Source organism: Pelodiscus sinensis, chromosome 16 (assembly GCF_052426305.1).
Source record: "Pelodiscus sinensis isolate ZL-2025 chromosome 16, ASM5242630v1, whole genome shotgun sequence".
Taxonomy (NCBI): domain Eukaryota; kingdom Metazoa; phylum Chordata; order Testudines; family Trionychidae; genus Pelodiscus; species Pelodiscus sinensis.
Window position 1 is genome coordinate 1,776,497 of NC_143067.1, and position 20,854 is coordinate 1,797,350.

At 67.7% G+C, this 20,854-nt stretch overlaps 1 protein-coding gene across 5 annotated transcripts; it reads right to left on the reverse strand.

Moving 5' to 3' along the window:
- Window positions 1–1,472: 1,472 nt before the first annotated feature.
- Window positions 1,473–15,859, reverse strand: HRH2 (histamine receptor H2). 5 transcript variants are annotated; one of them, XM_075900671.2, is made up of 4 exons: window positions 15,621–15,853; window positions 6,943–8,484; window positions 4,473–4,644; window positions 3,418–3,554 (listed from the first exon to the last, which is right to left on the reverse strand). In XM_075900671.2, the coding sequence occupies exons 2-3, from the start codon at window positions 7,978–7,980 to the stop codon at window positions 4,504–4,506; spliced, it is 1,179 nt and encodes a 392-aa protein (XP_075756786.2). In that variant the 5' UTR covers window positions 7,981–8,484; window positions 15,621–15,853; the 3' UTR covers window positions 3,418–3,554; window positions 4,473–4,503. The 5 variants fall into 5 exon arrangements, with proteins under 5 accessions (XP_075756782.2, XP_075756784.2, XP_075756786.2 ...); XM_075900672.2 differs by having other exon boundaries at window positions 3,421–3,557; window positions 15,621–15,855; XM_075900667.2 differs by lacking the exon at window positions 4,473–4,644 and having other exon boundaries at window positions 1,473–3,557; window positions 6,893–8,484; window positions 15,621–15,859.
- Between the last annotated feature and the right edge of the window lie 4,995 nt (window positions 15,860–20,854).

The following is a 20,854-nucleotide window of genomic DNA, read 5'->3' on the forward strand; positions in this document are numbered from 1 at the left end:
GGGGGGGGACGACTAGCTTTTGCTGGGGAGCCGAGGCAGCACCCCAGCTACACGGCTCCCTCTCCGCTGGGCTGGGCAGCAGCTTTGCCATCAGTTCCCTTCTCTTTGGGGTTGCCCAGAGATGGGGCGACGCCCCCCCCACTAGAAAACCCCTGGGGTGCTGCGTGGTTACCCATTCACTGTCGGGCTGGGCCCGCCCCCCGCGCTCAGCCCCCTGGGGGCCGTGTCTGGGCCCCGCTGAACTGGGGATGGCGCTGTGCGAGGTGGGGCCCGGACCCCCCCACCAGCTCTGCCTTGCTAAGCACTTTCAGCGGCCGGTGCCGTGGGGGGGGGGGCAGCTGTCAGGCACCCCAGTGAGGTTCAGCTGGAAATGGGCCTGGGGGCGGATCAGCGGGTCCCCCGAGGTGGCACGTCTGGGCAGCGGGGGAAGGGAGATCGGCCCAGGGGTCTCAGGGTTCAGCATCCCCCCCCCAGCGTCCTGCTACCCAGAGATTCCCTTCTGCCTGGGGAACCTTCAGCCCCTCTGCCCCACAGGAGCCAGCTGGGGCCGGGGCCTTCCCGAAACCAGCCTCCAGGGAGCCCCGCACGGAGACAAGTCGCTGGTGCCGGCCCAGGGGCCCGTGTCGGCCCCCCCGGGAGAGACGCTCCCCGGCCCGCGGCCGACGGGCCCCGCCTGGCGCGCAGCTGCCTTTCCGAACAGGCCCCTCGCGGGCCGGGAACGCAGGGGGAGGGGCTGCCGGGAGGCTCCTGCTCACCTCCAGCAGCGCCGGGCGAGCGCGTGTACTTGTGCGGGGTGGTGCCCAGGCCCCCGGCCCGGAGCCCGCAGACACCCCGCTCCACCACGGGCCCACGGCTCCCTTTCTCCCCCGGCGAGAGCACCCAGCTACTGCCAGGCGCCCTGAGCCCGTTTCTCCGGCGCCCACAGGCCTTGCAGGAAAACAGGCGGCTGAGAGGCAGGGACCCGGGCTGGGAACGGCTGACGCTCCCGCCAGTCGGGGAGCCCTGCGTGGCCTGGGCTGCACCCCCCAACACCCCACCGGCCTGGGGTGCCTGAGCACGGGGGTGACCCCGGCCACAGCAGGGGACGGATGGGACACGGGCCCTCACTGCAGGTAGCCTGGGCAGCCTCTCTCTGGCCTGCAGGCCCAGCCCGTAGCGCCCGCCCGCGGAACAGCCTCCCCGCCTGCCACAGGCACAAAGCAGAGCTCTCAGCCCCCGGGGCCGGCGCGTGTGGGGAGCAGGAAGGGGGCTGCCTGTCACCCTTCTCCCTGGAGACCAAGGGGCGGGGCCCCCCCTCCACCGGGCTCCGCACTAGCAGCCCCTCAGGGCACCCTCGCCCTGGGGCTGAGCTGGAAAGCCCTCGGCGGGGGTGCTGGAGCCCACGGTGCCGCCCAGACCCCAGGGCTCAAGGGAACCATGCTCAGGACCCCCGGCACAGAGCCGAGGGAAGGGGGCGCCTGACCCCGGGGCGCTTAGACAACGGGACACAGGGCCCAGGCTCAAACACCCCTCCCGGGGCTGCCCCCAGCCGGCCTTGCTGCACACGGTGTCCGGCCCAGCTGGCAGCCCCAAGCGCCCGGCTGCTCCCGGCTCTCCTAGCTCACAGCACCACCCGCACTGCGCCCCCCGGCCTCTGCCCCAGCCAGCTCCCAGCCGCCCTGGCCGCGGTGCGGGGGCGGGGGACACTGACAGCGTGTGTGTGTGTGTGTGGGGGGGGGGGTTCTGGGAAGTGGGCTGTTTCCCCAGGTGTAAATAAGGGAATTTTTCTCTCCCTCTGTTTATTTCATTTATTTCACAGTGACAGCTGTCAATCATTCCTCCAGCCCCCTGAGCCCCGCCCTTCCCCGCCTTCTAAGCAGCTGGACAAGCCCCCCCCCAGGCCTTTCCTCCTCCAGCCCCGCCGGAGTCAGACCAGGGTTGTCTCCGCTGGGCCTGGCTTGGGGGCGCCGGCTGGCCCGTGCGATGGGTTTGGATTGGGGGGGCACGCCATGACAGGATGGCGCTGTGACAGCGCGGGGCTCTGTGCACAGCTGGCTGGGGGCGTGGCTAACAGCCAATCCAGGAGGCGGCTCCCTGCGCACAGGCCACGGGGGGCAGAGCCAGAAACGGAGCCAGGGACAGCCCGGGAGCAAAGGGCCAGTGGGCCCGGCCCAGTCAGCACCAGCTGACACCTCGGCCAATGTTCCCACGACGCTTCCAGCCACGGGCAGAGCGCGTTGTCCGGTCCCCCGCCCTGAGCCTCTCGCTCCTGCTCCGCCGGGAGCCCGGCCCGGCCCCGGGAGGGGGGTGAAGCTGGCCAGGCCGTGGGGAGGGGGGCGTGGGAACGCGGGACCTTCACATTAGACAAGGGATTACAGAGGGGCGGGGTGACGGGGGCAGAGCGCTGGGGCAGGCGGGGCAGCCTGGGCCAGCCCCCGGAGCCTGCTCAGGGGGTTGGGTCTCCCCCGCCACTCTGCCCCACACTGGGGTGGGAGCCAGACACAGCGAGCAGTCAGAGCCAGGCTGCACAGGGAGGAGCAGGCATGAGTCCTTCCTTCCGCCTGCACCCTAATGCCCAGGGGCTGTACGTGAGCACACGGCCATGCACGTGTGTGCGCACTCACCGCCGTGCCCACGCCGTGCCCACCTCCCGTGAATGCACACCCACTGCCGTGCACACACACACACATCCCGTGAATGCACACCCACCGCCGTGCCCACGTACACACATCCCGTGAATGCACACCCACTGTCGTGTCCACGCCGTGCATACATCCCATGAATGCACACCCACCGCCGTGCCCACACTATGCACACATACACACGTCCAGTGAATGCACACCCACCGCCGTGCCCACGTACACACATCCCATGAATGCACACCCACTGCCATGCCCATGCCGTGCATACATCCCGTGAATGCACACCCACCGCCGTGCCCACATCATGCACATATACACACGTCCAGTGAATGCACACCCACCGCCGTGCCCATGCACACACATCCTGTGAATGCACACCCACTGCTGTGCCCACATACATATACCCATGTGCATGAACACACACAACCGTGCCCTCGCAGGGTGCACACAAATATCTATGTGCGCGTGTGCGCGCGCACACACACACCTGTGCCCACACAGGGGTACACATATACACAAACACGCACACAGACCTGTGTGCGCACACACTGTGGCACTACAAACATATGCCCCCCGGTGGGCACAGGCTTGCCCATGCCCGCACACGCAGGGCACACACGTGTGGGCACCCCCAGAGCCATGCTGACACAGTATGGTGCTCATGTTACAGACCCATGGCTCCCGCGCTCCGGCAAGGTCTCAGCAGTGTCTCTGGGCCCAGAGCGGGCCTTGCCCGTATGGCTGGCAGCCAGCACCCCAGCCGGGCTCAGGAGGCCAGCCTGCAGGGCGCTGCACCGTCTGCTGCTCCGTCGCCGGCTCCTCGCGCGCCGGGATCCACGGGCCACTCGGGGGAAGGTCGCCAGTCGGAGCCAGAGGTCTCTCCAGCAGGCCGGGCCGGTGATGCGGGAGGACGAGCCAGCTGGCGGGGCAGGACTGCTGGGGAGGGAACAAGGGTGGTGCTCAGGGGCCTGCAGGCTGCTCAGATCCCGGGCAGGGAGGGAGGGTTCGGGGGACCCTGCTGTGGGGGTGGCGTGGCAACGGGCCTCCCGGGGGCTGCTTCTGCCGCCTGCCCGAGGTTAGGAGCAAGCTCCCCGGCGGGAAGCTGCTCCAGCCGAGCGCGCCAGGGCGTTCCCCGGGGACGGGTCCCCCCTCCTGGGCGAGAGCCGCCGGGTTCGCCCCTTTCCAGCGTCGCTCGCGCAGGGAGCGAGTCTGGGCCGAGGCCGGGCGCGCTGTCGCCAAGGTGACCGGGCCCGGCGCGGGACCAGCCCGGCTGCATGCTGGCTCGGCAGAGGTGACCCCACTGTTTGCGCCGGCTCAGTCCTTATCGGCAGAGGTGACTGCGACCGGAGCCCTGGCGGGAAAGTCTCCTGCTGCAGCCTCGGGCCGGCGCACCACGGCACGGCGGCGCAGAGCCGGCCGCAAGCCCCGCAGCGGGGAGCAGGGCCAGCAGTGCCCACGTGGGGCGGGTCCTAGGAGCTGCCACCGGCTCAGACAAGGCAGCCAAACCATGTCGAATGCAGCCACCTCTGGGGTGGAGGGCGCCCGCTCGCGGCATCGGCTGAGGCGCACTCGCCTGGCTGCAAAGTAACCCCCTGCTGGGACTTGCCGAGCGGCAGCCGTGCCCTTGCAAAGAGATCGCCCTCCGCTGCCGGACAGCACGCCGGGCCGGGGACAGAACTCCCCGAGGAAGGGCCTCAGGCTCCCCCGCAGGCAGCAGAGCCCCTCACCCCAGTCTCAAGCCACCTTGGCTCCTCCCTCTCCAGTGGGACTCGCTCTCCGGCTCTCGTGTGCCCGGCAGGGAGCGGGCGAGACGCAGGGCGGGGGCGAATGGCGAGCTCCCACGGTACTCACCCTGCAGCCCCCGCCGCAGCCTCAGGCAGCGCTAACCGCGACGGTCCCAGGCGCGTCCTCGCCAGCTTGGAGGGGCAGCCAGGACCCAGAGGCTGTGGGCGCATCCCAGCGCGGAGCCAGCGGCGGGAGGACCAAGCCTCAAGGGGACACTCCCGAGCTGGAGGGGGTTAAACTAGAGACAAGACACCGACCCTCAGGCCCTGGGGCAGCCGGTCTGGGGCGCCTGGGCGCTCTCCGCTGCACGGGGCCCGGCGGCTGCTTTGCCTCTCCGGGCTGCAGGAGACCAGGGAGCAGGCCGGGACGCTAGCTTCACCCGCGGCCGGCAACGCGGCTCCGGCCCGGGCCCTGGGAGCTGCCGTCTCCCGGAGCACGCGGCCGGCCCTGCCGCAGGGAGGAGCCTGGCTCTGGCGGTGCATGGCCTAGCCCGCTGGCCTCCGGGTGCCCTTCCGCAGATCCCGGGGGACGCCCCCACGCGCTAGAGAAGCGGCCAAGCCGCAGGGCCCCGCCGCCCTGCGCTCCAGCGAGGGATGGGCCCTGCCAAAGAAACCCGGGTCCCTCCGAGCCTTTCCAGCTCGCTCCCTCTCATTGCGGGGTGTCCCGAGGGCAGTGGGGGGGCAGCGCGGCCGTTACCGGTCACCGCGGGACACGTGGCGGTCAGGCAGTGCCTACCGGGTAGCTGGTTAACCAGTTACCCGTCCATCCCTACTAGCCACGCCCAGGGGAACCTCTCCGGGGCGCTAGCGACCCGACCCCGTCTCCCAGTGTGCGGACGGAGCAGCAAGTTTGTGCCGGGGTCCCCTTCTCCATCTCTGCCCAACCGCGCCGGACTGTCCAGAGCGCTCGGATCCCCCTCGGCCCGGGCTGATCACACGAGCCTCCAAGTCCCCCAGCGCCAGGCAGCTCCGCTGAGACGCTGCCTCTGAGTTAGGGGCCGACGGGGAGGCGTGGGGATGCCGGCCCCTGGGGCGAAGCTGCTCTGCCCATCGAGGGCGGGGCCGAGGTTAACAGAGGGTCTCAGCTGGGGGTCTCTTGGGCCAGCGCTCGGCTGAGTCCAGCAGACAGCGGGAGACTGGGGTGAGGGGCACTAACCGAGCGCAGACCAGCCGCCCCTCAGGTCAGAGCGGCCCATTTGCGCACTGTGCCCTCGGCAGCCCCCGCGGCGCCTCTGAACCCAGCCGAGGGGCAGCTGGTTCGACTCATGTCCCCACTCTGGGGGGTGCACCGGGGAGGAGGGCAGCAGAGCCAGCCTCTGCCAGGAGCGGGGAGGGGAGGGGAGTCCCACTCAGCTCCTGCCTGGCCCTGCCCGCGCCCCCCCGGGCAGAGTCCATCATGGGGCAGGGGTGCGCCAGGAAGCTGTTGGCGACATTGGCTCAGACCACTGGTGCCAGTTCGGGCTCCGGGCACGTGCTGGGGTGTGGCGGCTCACAGCCAAGGCCAAGCGGCCCACGAAAGCCACTGCCGCCTGATTCTGGTGTGTGCAGCCGCTGCAGGCTCCCGGAGCGCTGGGGCACTGCGTCGGCAGGGGGTGCCGGCTCGGCGCTGTGCGGGTCCCAGGCCACGGAGCCAGGGCTGGTGCAGGTGTGTCTATGGGTGGTGCGCGCGCGCTCCTGCCTCGGTGCACCTCGCATTTACTGCGCACGCCGATGGAAAAATCGGAGGGGGCACTGGCTGTGAGGGTCCGGCCCTGGGCCGCCGGCAGAGCGTTCCAACCTGCCACGGACAGGGGGATTCCCTGGCGCCGCCGGCAGAGCGTTCCAACCTGCCACGGACGGGGGGATTCCCTGGCGCCGCCGGCAGAGCGTTCCAACCTGCCCACGGACGGGGGGATTCCCTGGCGCGGCCGGCAGAGCGTTCCAACCTGCCCACGGACGGGGGGATTCCCTGGCGCCGCTGGCAGGCACAGCGGGGTCGGGCTGGCCCCAGTCCGGCAGCACACAGGCAGCGGCACTTGGGCCCTGGGCAAAGGGGGGCGGGGCTGGGGGCAGCCGGCCCTCCCCACCACCCAGACCACGGCGTGGCACATCCCTGCCGCCCTCAGTGCTGCCAGGAGCGCACCATGCCCCTGCCCCCGGAGCATACCACGTGGGGCTCCGGCGGAGATCTACAGGGCTCAGTGCACCAGGTCCTTTGAATTACCCAGCCGGGCCAGCTCCCTGTGTCCCCTCCCCTGCCGGCAGGCCTGGCCTGCTGAAGGGGCGGGGGGGAGGGACAATTTCCCATTTGCTCGTGTAACAGGCTGGCTACCCGCACTGCCCCTGGTGAGTGTGTCCAGGGCCCTATACTGCACTCGCCAGAGGGGCTGTCCCCTTGGCAGAGCGAGGGGAAGGGAGTTCTTGCCCTGCTGTGGGCCCTGAGGATCTGGACCCACAGCCAAAGCCATGCGGCGTCCCTGCCCCCCCAGCGCGAAGGAGCAACGTTACCTTTCCGCGGCTGCTCCTCCACTGGGCGTGCTCTCCTTCCCGTTCCTCACCTGCATCCTCAGGGGCTTCCCTTCCTGTGCGTTCAGGGCTGGCCGGCAGGCTCTGCGCCTGGGGAGGGGAAGGGCGAGGGCCGTGCCCCTCCGGCAGCGCAGCAGGCGCTGGTAGGCTGTCCGGAAGTCCCTGTTCAGAGCCGCGTACAGGATGGGGTTGAGGGCCGAGTTGGCGTAGCCCAGCCACAGGACGATGGACTGGGTCGTGTCATCCACCACTTTCTCCTTCCCCTGCATCCCGCGGTAGGTGAACACCGTGAAGTAAGGGAACCAGCAGACGACGAAGGCCCCCAGCACGGCAGCCAGCGTGACGGTGGCCTTGTGCTCCCGCACGGCGGGCAGCGCGGCGCGGGCGGCCTTGCAGTAGGCGGCGTGGTTTATCCTCCGGGCCTGCTCGCGGGCGATGCGGAAGACCCGGTAGTAGGTGATGCACATGGCCACGAGGGGCAGGTAGAAGGTGAGCAGCGCGTCCACCAGCCCGTAGGCGCAGTTGACCTCCAGCTTGCAGCGGGTGCTCCGGGCCGGGTCCGTGTTCTGCACGCTGGTGTCGTTGGTGTTCCAGCCCAGGTGGATGGGCAGGAAGGAGACGGTGAGCGAGACGGCCCAGATGAGGAACATGGCCACGGCCACGCGGGGAGGGGTGACCCGCTGGCTGTAGCGCAGCGGGGTGGTGATGGCGAAGTAGCGGTCCAGGCTGATGGTGAAGAGGTTGAGGATGGAGGCCGTGCACAGCATGACGTCCAGGCTGATGTAGATGTTGCACAGGGTGGACCCGAAGTGCCACTCCTGGGTGAGCTCATAGATGGCGGAGAAGGGGAGGACCAGCAGGCCCAGCAGCAGGTCGGTGAGGGCCAGCGAGACGATGAAGCAGTTGGTCAGGCTGCGGAGCCGGCGGCTGCAGGAGACGGCCAAGCACACCACCACGTTGCCACAGATGGTGACCACGATGAGCGCGGTGAGCAGGGTCCCCACCAGCACCACTTTCAGGGTGGAGGCCAGGCTGCCCGGAGCCGCCGTGCTGTTCACGCACGGCTCCATGCCCAGGGCCGCGGGCGATCAGTCCTGCCCCGCCCGGGCCACCATGACGGCCTGGCTCCTGCGCCCGCGGGGAAAAGGTCCTGCCGGAGCCCGCAAGGAAAGTCCCCGGAGCCCTTCTCCCACCGGCCCCGCACGCCGGGCATACAGGTCTGTGCGCTCGCTTGGCTCCGCAAAGGGCCAGGAGCCAGACGGGGGCTCTGCGAGCAAGGCTACGGGAGGGCGCGGGCTCTACGCCGGCGCGCCCACCGGCCCCTCCCGCGTCTCAGCCCCCGCCGGGATCAGCTCCTCAGCCGCCCGGCCTCACTCCGGCAGCCGCATGGGCCTCAGTCGCTCCCGCTTCCTGGCTCTTCGCCTCTTCCCCTTGGAGGAGCTAAGAGGGGCGGAGTCCCGCGGGGTCTCAAGCGTGCCTGGCTCCGCCCACATGGTCAGACTGGGGGGTGGGGAGGAGATCCTGCTACATCCTCCCTCCTGGCCGGGCTGCAGCCTCCACTCGCCGCTGGGAACCTGGAAGGACAAGGGCAGGGATCAGGCAGGGGGGCCGGGCGGGAACAGCCACTGCAGGATCATCACTGGCTGAGCCATGGGCGGCCCCTGCAGCCGACCCGGCCCAGGTTCCCAGCCCCTTAGAGCAGGCGGGGCTGCCAGAAACCAGACCTGCCTGCCCTGCGCCCTGCCGCCGGCGCCTGGGGAGAGGGGCCCGGAGCCCGCGCCGGCGCCTGGGGAGAGGGGCCCGGAGCCCGCGCCGGCGCCTGGGGAGAGGGGCCCGGAGCCCGCGCCGGCGCCTGGGGAGAGGGGCCCGGAGCCCGCGCCGGCGCCTGGGGAGAGGGGCCCGGAGCCCGCGCCGGCGCCTGGGGAGAGGGGCCCGGAGCCCGCGCCGGCGCCTGGGGAGAGGGGCCCGGAGCCCGCGCCGGCGCGGCTGCCAGCTGGGATCAAACCTGTCGAGCTCGGAAGCCAAGGGAGCTCCACTGGGTCAACTCGGCGAAGGCAGGGGACAGCCAGGCCCCCAGCGGGAGCCCGCCCCTACAGGGCGCTAGCTGCCGTGGGCCGCTCCTTGCTCTGGCGGGGACGTTCCTCCTCACCACGCCCAGCGGCCATCAGCCCCCACCGGCTGCCCACTCTCCTCCCAGCCCCGAGCTGGCCCCCCAGCGCGCCCGGCCCAGCCGCCCTCTGGAACTGGGCACGAGTCTCCCTTCGGCCCGCACGGGATGCCCTGGCAGCCGATTTGTGCGGGGCGCTCCCTCCCCCCGCTGCTCCCCGCCGAGCCTCCGGCGCCCCTCCTCCCTCCGCGGGCCCGTCGGCGTCCGGCCCCTTTGCCTCTTCCCTGGGCCGCGCCAGCTCCCCCGCCCGGGCCCCTTCTAACGGGAGAAACGAGCCGTCCCTGCCCCGCAGGGCCCAGGCCGTCTGAACTCCACCCCCAGTCCCACTGCCTGGCCCCACACGCTCCCCCCTGGGGACTCAACCTGAGCAAAGGGACCCGGGGTGCCCAGGTGGCTCCCGGCTGCATGCACAGGCTGCCCTTGTTCCCATTACGGGCCGGGGAACCCAGGGGCTGGCTTCTCAGTGGCAGGCGGGAAGCGGGAAAGGCAGAGCCGGGCCCCACGCAGGCCCCGGCCCCGGCGAGCCCGGACAGCGCCTAGCATCCGGCAATCAGAAGCGAATCCTCCAAAATCCTGAAGTTGGCTTAAAAATGCGAAGTTGGGGCGGAGGGCAGGGGGGCTTGTTACTGGCCTCCTGCCTGCAGGGGTGACGTCTTCAGGCTTTGCTGCAAGGCCACAGGGCAGGAAGCGGCCAGGCAGCAATGCAAGCCGCAGCTCCCCCATCCCCGATTCCAGCCGCCGGGGCTGTCGGGGGTGGCTGCACGTGCCCCTGGCCTGCTGGCTCGGGGGGCTCCTGAGCGAAGGCGAAGCACCCCGTTCCCCCCTGCCCTAGGCTGGCAGGCAAGAGTGACAGCCCCCCTGCAGGCTGGCGTCTGCCCCAGGTCCCCCGGGCGGAAAGAGGGAACAACTCCACTGCAGTTACCCCGGGGCCTCCCCCAGCCCCTGCACGTCGTGTGCGTGCCGCAGCAGCCGCACGCCGTTCGAGGCGGGCGAGAAGAGTCACGTGACCGTGTGCTGCGGGCTAGTGAAATCCTGCCCGGAAAATGAGTTGAGTCTCCCTTTGTGATTCAAACGCAAACGGCAGAGCAGCAGCGGGCGAGCGAGCGTTTCCGCGGGTGCGCAGAGGGTTTATTAATAACCCCTCACGTGTCCTGCTGGAGCTCGGGGACATCGGTCCCAGGGAAAGGAAACGGACGTAGTGGGATAACCGCTTACACAGGTAACCCATAAGCCTGGGCCCGAGGGGGAAACAGAGGCCCCAAGAAAGCAGCTTCCCTGTGGGCCAGGCCACGCAGGGAGTCCGAAGCAGGATTAGAACTCAGGGCCTCCGGCAGCCCAGCACTAGGGCTCACCTCCCTGCCAGGAAACTCTTTGGAGCTGACGCGTTCAGACAGGGGCGTGCCGATTTTCCAGACTAGAGGAGTCTGGTCTGTCCTGCCTGTGCCCCCCGGTTCCACCTCCCTTCAAAACGACTTGCTCAGAGCGAGACACAGAAATCCCGGGAACGCTGCCGACCACAGGAAAACAAGCCAAACGGACCGGAGTAGAAACAGTGCGGCACCAGGGCAGCGCTGTCCAGGGGTACCACCACGCCGGAGAGAGCTGGGCAAATCGCCGACATACCCCACGAGAGAACTGGGCGTACCCGAACTTGGGATGTAACACACTGACCAGTGACCCCTGTCCTGATGGCTTTGCAGAGGATACATCCTCCTTCCTTCTCCCCCGGCACGGGCACGCTCCATACGGAAACTAGGGTGTCAAACAGCGCGTAACCGGTTCGCTGGGATCCTGGGGGCGGGGCCTGGCCAGGCCGCCGGTTAACTCGCTCCCCTGGTAAGCACGCCGGTAAGGGTGATGCTTCCCAGGTAGCTGGTTAACTCTTCACATCCCTATTGGGAACAAGCAGGGGCCCGGAGAGATGCCGGCCTGAGGGCCCGCTGAGCAGTCTGCCGAACTCCTCTGAAGCCACCGAGTTTCACTGGGAAGAGGCTCGTGCACACACGGAGAGAACAGAGACCTGGCTCCAGGCGCCCCCTGCTCCTCCAGCTGCCGGGAAGCCTTGGGAAGAGGCTCCAGGTGTTTCTTGCACCAGAGGAGGGAGACGGGCAAAGTCAGTTTTTATGCTCGAATCCGCTCTCGCTGCCAGGAAAACACAAGCCGGCTGGGATGAAAACGGGCCCCTTGCAGAGCCAATGCTTCACAGCACTGGCACGCGGCCAGACAGACCGGGGCAGGCTCAAGCGGGCTCAGAGAGAAGATGAATAAATAATCCACAGATTTCCTGGTGCTGAGTGATGGGAAACAGGCAGCCGAAGCGCTGGGCTTGGGGCGGGGGCAGACGCAGGCCCAGGACCCCGGGGACCTTGCTGGCTGTGGGCAGATGGGAACGGAAGATTCTGCAGAAGTTCACGAAGGTGACGACCGGGCCCTGGGCCCTGTGCTGCAGAGCCCGCGGTGGGCAGTGCTGGGTGTAGGCTGCCCAGCCTGCCCCTTCCGGGAGCGCGGAGCCGGCCCTGCCCTGCCCAGGGCCCCGGCCAATCTGTGGGGTCCCCTGAGGCTGTTGCTACGCACAGGGCGACTACCTCTCTTGCCCCCCAAAAGCGGCCTTCTCTGGGTGGGAACCAGCACATAGGAACGGGGGCCATGTGTTTCAGGCAGGAAGCAAGGAACGAATATAACAAGCTACCTGCTGCCCGGCGGGAGGAGGGGCAGCGTGTTCGTACAGAAAGGGGCTTCCAAGGGGAAGGCTTGTTTTTCCGCCTGCCAAGTCAGTGTAACACACTGCCACAGCCTGTGAGCACCACCCCGCCGGCTGGGAGCTGCCCCACTGCAGGGTGACCCCCGACTGCACCACCCCGCCTGCTGGGAGCCGCCCCACTGCAGGGTGACCCCCGACTGCACCACCCCGCCTGCTGGGAGCCGCCCCACTGCAGAGTAACGCCCGACTGCACCACCCCGCCTGCTGGGAGCTGCCCCACTGCAGGGTAACGCCCGACTGCACCACCCCGCCTGCTGGGAGCTGCCCCACTGCAGGGTAACCCCCGACTGCACCACCCCGCCTGCTGGGAGCTGCCCCACTGCAGGGTAACCCCCGACTGCACCACCCCGCCTGCTGGGAGCTGCCCCACTGCAGGGTGACCCCCGACTGCACCACCCCGCCTGCTGGGAGCTGCCCCACTGCAGGGTGACCCCCGACTGCACCACCCCGCCTGCTGGGAGCCGCCCCACTGCAGGGTAACGCCCGACTGCACCACCCCGCCTGCTGGGAGCTGCCCCACTGCAGAGTAACGCCCGACTGCACCACCCCGCCTGCTGGGAGCCGCCCCACTGCAGAGTAACGCCCGACTGCACCACCCCGCCTGCTGGGAGCTGCCCCACTGCAGGGTAACCCCCGACTGCACCACCCCGCCTGCTGGGAGCTGCCCCACTGCAGGGTAACGCCCGACTGCACCACCCCGCCTGCTGGGAACTGCCCCACTGCAGGGTGACCCCCGACTGCACCACCCCGCCTGCTGGGAGCTGCCCCACTGCAGGGTAACGCCCGACTGCACCACCCCGCCTGCTGGGAGCTGCCCCACTGCAGGTTAACGCCCTACTACTACCAGCAGCTGGGAGTTACTCCCTGAGCTCCAGCAGGAGCGGGCGGGGTGTGAGGGGCTGGTCCAAGCCCTGCCGATGGCCTGTGCCAAGGCCATCGCTGCCTCGGTGCCAGGGAGACAATCGACAGGGAACAGCAACATCCAAGAGCCTGCACCGTGGCTAATTCAGCCCGGTGTGGGGAGCCTGGAGCAGGCTGGCATGGAGCCACCTCCGCCTTCCCCGCTGTGGGTCAGCTCCACCCACCCGCCAGCCACAGCCGCAGGGACGCAGGTCGGGGAGGGCGGCCGGCGGACACGAGTCGCTCCGCGAGCGCCCCCCGCAGGGCTGCCGGATCCTGCTGGGCTCTGGGCCGGTCTCCCTGCCGGTGCTAACGGCGCACACACCTAAGGCGGGGCCGGTGGGAGCGGCGTGATGACGGCACACCACACGGCGAGAGCCGGGCGCTGCCACGCTCCGGCCTGCCACCCCGCACATTCCAAGCCACCCGACCCCGGGGAGCTTCCGACCGTCCTGGCCGTGAGCCTCTCTCCCCACGGTCATTTCTGGGGCTGCTCTGCTCATTAAGCCGGGGCTGCAGACTAGATGGGCTGGGCTCAGCACGCCCCATTGGCAGCCTGGCCAGGCAGGGGCTCTTCCACCTTGAGGGAGCCAGTGCCCCTGTGCTACGGGGGAGCCAGTGCCCCTGTGCTACGGGGGAGCAGCGAAGGGCCAGCGTGTCCACGGAGCATGCAACACGTCAGGGCACCCGGGGGGGAAGCGCCTCTCCCAGGCACAGCTGCTGGGGCCGGTGCACACGGAGCGCAGGGGCAGCTGTGCTGCTCTCCGGACTCTGGTCCTCGTGCACCGCCAAGCTCCCGTCGCTCGCTGGCAGGAGCCCCGGGCTGTGCACAGGGGGCCTGCAGCGTGTCTGAGCCTCTCCCGCCCGGCCAGCGGCTCTGCTCAGAACGAGGCGAGTCTCCACTCGGGCAGGGCTCGGCTATTTCCCACCCCCACCCTGCGGGGAAACACAGAGCCAGCGACAAGCAAAGAGAGACCCAGGAACTCAGCTGGTGGCCCAGGAAGCAGGGGGTCTGGGCTGAGTTTGGCCCCGCTCTTCTCAACCTCCTCGGCACCCCTGCAGAACCCCACTGCTCTCTGGGCTTGCCCCGGGAAGCTGCCCTGCTGGCGCCAGGCCGTCACCGCCTCCGATCAAAGGGCCCAGCACAGGCCAGGCAGTGGCGCCGGCTCCAAGGGCATGGGGGGGGGGCGGTTGGAGCTGTGCGTCCCAGAGAGGAAGCCAGAGGGTCTCTTCTCCTGCTGTGATCACCCCGGGGCTGTCCCGGCCCCCCTTGGCCCCACGAGCTCTCCCGCGACACGCTCGCTGACCCCTGCACACAGGCGGCGTTGGGAGGGGGGTCGCTGAGAGTCGAATGCCATGAGGCTGCCAGCCGGGCCTGGCTTCCCACCCCCGGGCCCACACGAAGGCAGGGGGCTGTGTGCCGGGAGGGGAGTGGGGCTGAGCCTGGGTTTCTTGGTTTCTGAACTGAGGGACCCTTTGGCCACGATGCTCCCTGCTTCCTGGGAAACCCGCCGGACACGAGCAAGGCTGGAACGGGCCAACGCCCAGGGCGGGATGCCGGGAAAGCGCCCGATCTAGAAACCGCACCTCCAGCTGCCGCCCCGTGGCGCAGGGCCACCGCCGGTCCGAGCCAGGCTCCACTCTCACCTGCCCCACGAGCAGAAATCCGCCAGCTCCCCTCCCTTCCGTGGCCGGCCCACGTCTCGCCAGCACGACGCCCGGCAGCTTTCTGCCCCCCACGCAATGGGCCAGCCCCGCCCCTGCTCCCTTCTGCCCCGCCCCTGCCACTGGCCCCTCCCCCTCCCGTGCTGGTCAGCAGTGGTGGGTGGGGAGATTACAGAGGAGGAGGAGAGTTGGGGGGATCTGGAACCCCTCCCCTGCCCAGAGCACCTGCACAGCTGCAATCCACCCCTCACAGCCCCCCCCCCCCGCCACATGGCCCTGCTCGGCCCCCTCCCATCACTTCTGTGCCCGGCTGGGTTTACACCCCAGCTACGCGAGCTGCACTTTAGGGTCTCAGATGGGGGGAGGGGGGAGGGCTCGAAATAGAAACTATTTCTACATTTCATGTTCTGCTCCTGCTCCGGCCTCTTACTCCCCCCGGCCCAGGGCCTCAGCGGGTCTGGGTCCGGCCCTGCCCCCGCCCCGAAGGGCCGCGTCTCCGGGAGAGCCCACGCGCAGCCCCTGCGCCCCAGGGAGCCAGGACCAGGGCGGGGCGGGGGCTCCTAATCACAGCCCCGCACAGAAAAGCAGAAACAAAACTCTGCCCTGTTTTCTGGGAGGGGAGGGGAGGGGCGGTGCCAGCCCCCAGCGGGTCCCCTTCGCCGGGTGCCTGGCAGGGCGCGTGGGCGCCAAGCTCCAGGGCTGCGGGGCCCAGTTGGAAGGGGGGGCCGGGGCCCCCTCGGAGCCCAAAGAGTTGGGATGAAAAGGGCAAAGCTCCCAGGCTGCGCTGCACGGGCCGTGCCCTGGGGAGCCCCAGCTCCAAGGGGGTGTCGCGGGGGGGGGGGGGAATCTCAGACCCGTAACCCCCCCCCGGCCGTTTGGGCAGCGCTTGGGCGGGGGCGGGACGGGGCCGGGGTCTCACCCCCCCCCCCGGCCGCTTGGGCAGCGCTTGGGCGGGGGCGGGACGGGGCCGGGGTCTCACCCCCCCCCGGCCGCGGTGCCCGTCTCCGGTCGCCGGCGCTGCCCTAGAGCGGTGCCCGGGGCGCAGCCCGGCCGGCCCCAGCGCCCCCGCCCCGGGCCAGAAGTTGGCTGGAGGCGGCGGCGGCAGCAGCGCGGGCGGGCGGGCGAGCTGCCGCCTCCTCCCGGCTCCCCGCTCCCCGCTCCCGCTGCCGGGCGCGGATGAGCCGCCGGGGCCCCGAGCCGCCGCGCGCGGACCCTACCTGGCCAGGCGCGGAGCCGCCCGCCTGGTTGCTGCGCCGCGGGCCGGGAGTGAGCGCAGCGAGCCGCGGGGGGCCGGGCGCCTGCCCCGCCCACGTGGGGGGAGAGGGGCCGGCCGGGGCGGGCAGTCGCGCTCCGAGCGCCGCGGCGAGCCGCCCCTCCCGGCCCGGCCGTGCGCCCTCCGGGGATACGAGCCTGCTACTGCTGGGAGCGGGAGCCGCTCCTCCCCAGGGCTGGGGGGCTGGGCTCGTGGGGCGTGGCCCTGCCCCCCCCTTTCCCCCGTGGATACTAGCCTGCTACTGCTGGGAGCGGGAGCCGCTCCTCCCCAGGGCTGGGGGGCTGGGCTCGTGGGGCGTGGCCCTGCCCCCTTTCCCCCGTGGATACGAGCCTGCTACTGCTGGGAGCGGGAGCCGCTCCTCCCCAGGGCTGGGGGGCTGGGCTCGTGGGGCGTGGCCCTGTCCCCCTTTCTCCCGTGGATACTAGCCTGCTACTGCTGGGAGCGGGAGCCGCTCCCCTCGGGGGCCTGGCCCATGGTGGGGAGGGGCGATTTGGGTGGAATCCCCCTTGGCCTGACCCGTCCGGGGTCCCTGGACAAGTAGCCGAGCCCCCAGCAGGAAGTGCCCCCGGGGAAGGGACACGCTGCAGGATCCCGCGGCTGCTGGCCCGGCGCGTACCGGCCAGAGCCCCTCGCACCCCAGAGCACGGTGCCAGCGCCCCTCCCCCCGCGCTCAGCTCAGGAACCAGAGGGAGGTGCCCAGCCAAGGGGGCTCGCGTTGTGCCCCCCCAGTCACGGCCCCAGCGTGTTAGAGGCCTCGGGGCTGCTCTAAGTCACGTCTGGGCTGAGCGCGGCGCCCTGGGACCACGCCTCCCCTCCGCTAGGGCCCTACGCCACAGGCCACGGCAGAGCCCCAGTGGGCCACGTCTTGGCCTGGTTTAAGGCCCCAGGACCCATCTCTGCCACATGCCCTGGATTCAGGACTTTGCATGTTGGGAGCTGGGGAGGCGCAGAGCGACCAGGAGCTGGGCCCGAGCTGGGAGTTAGAACAGGGGCAGGATCCACTCCCCGGGCCACAGTGACGTTGCAAAATCTCCTCTCATCCCAGACTGGCACAAGCGAGGGGCCGGGCCGTCAGGGCTGGAGATGCTGTGGCGCGGGGCTCCGGGAAGCAGGCTGGCCCTCGCAGGAGGCCCTAGCACGGGGTGAGTGGCGGAGAGGTGGCCCGTAGAAGGGAGACATGCGGGGAACGGACAGGCCCTTGCAGAAGGCCGGGGGCCAGGACAGTGGATGTGCGGAAGAAACGACGCTGGAGTCCTGCCAGCAGCCCACGTGCCCAGAAAGGCGGCGTTTGCGGAGGCCGAAGGTGTCCGCGGCTGTGGATGAGAATCAATGTGCTCCCGCCACGCGCTCGGGTTTTGTCACTTCAGCCTCTGCTACGGGCAAAGCGTTCCAGGGCCAGCGAAGTGCCGTGTGTCGGCAGAGCCACGTCCCACCCAGGGACCCCCCCCACATGGGCCCGAGAAGCTGCCTTTCTTGGAACCAGCACATGGACCCCCCCTCCAGTAACAGCTCTGGATGCAGCTGAACTTCTGAAATGTGGCTGGGACAAGCTAGGGCACCCTTTGGGGACGGGGGCGCTGGCTCGAGCTCTCCCCTGAATTTTGAACCAGGTCACTCAGCCTGGCCCAGCTCTCACTGCAGCCCAGCCTTTGGGGCAGGGAGCCCCTTTATAAACGGCAGCAGGGGGTTCTGATAACAAAAGACTTGGCACTAACGTGAGCGAAGGCTCGTCAGCTGGTCCTGAGCGCGTGGCCAGGCAGTGCAGGCACACGACAGGGCATCGGATCTGGGGAGATGGGAGGCCTCCACCCAGATCCTGGGTGTGGTGTTGCAGAGACTGACTCCCAGAAATCCAGGCGTGGGGGGCCCTCCGGTGTGCAAGGTACCTGCGGCTGGAGTCTCAGGCAGCGGGTGGGAGAGCGACAGGGGAGCTGGCAAGGCTGAGGAGCATCCGAGCCCATGAGGAATTCCTGGAGAGGATCCACGGAGGCAGAGGAAGCTGTCCAGTGACAAGGCTGCCAACACCACTGGGGGAGGAGGAAATGGCTCCGTCTCCGGGGGGACACAGGCAGCTGGTCCCTTCTGGCAGCAGGCCGTGCTCCCCCCTGCTCCCAGCCCTCCCCCTGCGGTGCTGGAGAACCGTTGCACTGTCCTGAATACGAGAGACGAGGAAGCACCCCCACGAGGGAGGAAGAGACGCCTCGTACCCCTGAGGCTGCAGCCACTGCAAGGAGGAAACGTAGGGTAGTGGCGGTCGGAGATCTCCTCTGAGAGGGACGGAGGTGCCCATCTGTCGCCCTGACGTGGCATCTCGGGAGATGCTGCCTGCCGGGGGCCCGCATCCGAGATGTTACAGGGGCACTGTCGAGGATCAGCCAGCCCTCTGACTACTACCCCACGCTACTCACCCACGTGGGCACCAAGGATTCTGTGAGGTGCGCCACTGAGCGGATCACGCGTGACTCCAGGGCTCTGGGAGTGCAGGCGAAGGAGTTTGGGGCACAGGCGGGGTTCTCTTCAGTCCTTCCTGTCAAAGGGCGGGGCCCAGGCAGAGCCAGCTGCATCCTTGAGGCGAATTCCTGGTTGCAAAGATGGTGTCGGCAGGAGGGCTCTGGTTTCTGTGTCAAGGGAAGATAGTGGAGCAAGTACTTAAGGAATCCAGCTGCAAACATCTGGAAGATTATATGGTGATAGGGAACAGCCAGCATGGATTTGTCAAGAGCAAATCATGCCAAAGCAACTGGATAGCTTCCTTTGCTAGGATAAGGGGGAAGTGGTGGATGTGGTATACCTAGACTTTAGTAGGGCATGTGCTACAGTCTCGCACGACCTTTCTAACGATAAACTAGGAGATACAACCTAGATGGGGCGACTATAAGGTGGCTGGATAACTGTTCTCAGAGGATAGTTATCAGTGGTTCACAGTCATGCTGGAAGGGCAGAACAAGTGGGATTCTGTAGGGGTCTTTTTGGAACCGGTTCTGTTCAATATCTTCATCAAGGATTTAGATGGTGGCATAAAGAGGACGCTTATAATGTTTGCAGACGATACCAAGCTGGGAGGGGTGCAAAGTGCATTGGAGGATCTGGACACACTGGAGAAATGGTCTGAAGTAAATAGGATGAAGTTAATAAGGACAAATGCAAAGTGTTCGACTGAGGAAGGAACAATCCATTTCACACACACAGAATGGGAAGTGACTGCAGAAAGGAACCTAGGGTCACAGTAAACCACAAACTAAATATGAGTCAACAGTGTGACACTTGCAAGAAAAGCCAACACGATTCTGGAATGTGCTAACAGGAGCGTTGTGAGCAACACACGAGGAGTCATTCTCTCTCTCACTTCGCTCTGCGCTGATTAGGCCTCTGCTGGAGGACTGTGTCCAGTTCTGGGCACCACAGTTCAAGAAAGACGTGGAGAGATTGGAGAGGGTCCAGAGAAGAGCAACGAGAATGACTAAAGGCCTAAAGAATGTGAGCTGGGGGAGAGGCTGAAAGAACTGGGCTTGTGTAGTTTAGAAAAGAGAAGACAGAGGGGACATGCTAGCAGCGTTCAAGTGCCTAAAAGGGTGTTGCAAGGAGGAGGGAGAAAATAATACTCCTCTCGGAGGATAGGACGAGAAGCAAGGGGCTTAAATTGCAGCCAGGGAGGTTTTGGTTGGACGTTAGGAAAAGTCCCTTACGTGTCCGGGTGTGAAACACTGGAACAAATTGCCCAGGGGGGTTGTGGAATCTCCATCACAGGGGATGTTACGAGAGGTTGGGCAGACACCTGCCAGGGACGGCGTCACAGGCTGAGCGCTCACCCCCGGTATCTCCTGCTGGTCAGCCCCCTGCCCCAGAGTGCCTCTGCTGGCCGGTGTCTCAACCCCTGGTGCAGGTCTCCTGCCGGTTCAGCCCATTGTCTGTGCCGGGCCACAGTGCTCTTTGCTCCTAGTACTGCCTAAGGTCAGTGCCCCTGTACTCTGGGGTCTGCCCCTCCCAAGAACCCCCCCTTCCTCTACACCGACCTTGCCTCAGGCTATGTCTACACTGGCGGGCTCTGGCGCAAGAACACGTCCACACGGCCATGTGCTTTTGTGCAAGAGCATCCATGGCAGTGTGGACGCTCCCTTGCGCAGGAAAGCTCCGATGGCCATTTTAGCCATAGGGCTTTCTTGTGCAAGAAACTCCTGCTGCCCGTCCACACTGCCCTCTTGCACAAGAGCTCTCGTGCAAGAGGGCTCACACGTGTTAGAAACGAGCGTAGCCCTTGCGCAAGAAGCCCTGTCTTCCCACGCCGTGCTGTGAACCGTCTTGTGCAGGAGCAGGCGGGCCCTGGGGACGCTCCGCGGGTTCTGGTGCAAGAACCCGCCAGTGTAGACATAGCCGCAGTGACCTACGCCAGCCATCATCTAACCTCTGCCTCAGGCAACCTGCGTCTGCCACGGCCACTCGGCATCGGCAAGGGCGTGGGGACCCGCCACCGTCTGCTGCCCAGGCTGTGTCCCTTAGGACTCTCAGGGGTCAGAGCTGCCCCGCCTCCAGCCCCTGTGGCAGCCAGGTCCCTCCTGCTCTCCAGCCAGCGTGTCTGTTCCCTTCCCCCCAGAGCCCTTATTTATACAGCCCCAGCCGGAGCCTAATTGGCTGTATCTGCCCCAGCTGCGGCTCCACTTTCTCAGCCCGCCCCCAGGGCTGGGTTTAACCCTTAAAGGGCCAGAGCGGGGCCGACGCCCCATCACAGGTGGTCTAGGGCTTGGTTCTGCCGTGAGGGCAGGGACCCTTGGTGCCCTCTCGAGGTCCCTTCCCGTTGTAGGGTTCTATCGTTCCATGAAAGGGTAGGAACAGCTGGCGGAATGGGGAGAGGTGACTAGCATCCCCAGGGGTCTGTACTGGGCCCAGGGCTGTCCAGCAATTCACAAACGATCTGGAAAAGCGGGACCCCAGTGTGGTGGCCCAGTCGGCGGATGATGCAACACGTATCCAAGATGGGTCAGTGCAAAGCTGGCGGCGTGGCGCTACAAAGGCCTTTCTCCAAGCTGGTGACCGGGCAACGCAACGGCAGCTGGAATTCAATGTGGAGGAGCGTTAGGGTGTAGCCCAGTTAGTCTGTTACAGAAAAAAACCAGCAAGCAAATGGTCTGGTAGCACTTTATAGACTCACAAAGCATGTAGGTGGGATCGTGAGCTCTCGTG

What these genes read in the sequence shown, in the direction of transcription:
- HRH2 (XM_075900667.2), bottom strand. Translation starts at nt 7,980, where the DNA reads ATGGAGCCGTGCGTGAACAGCACGGCGGCTCCGGGCAGCCTGGCCTCC. An exon ending in GGAGGAGCAGCCGCGGAAAG is followed by an intron (nt 3,558 to 6,892) that starts GTAACGTTGCTC and finishes TTCCCTCCCCAG; the next exon opens with CAGTCCTGCCCCGCCAGCTG.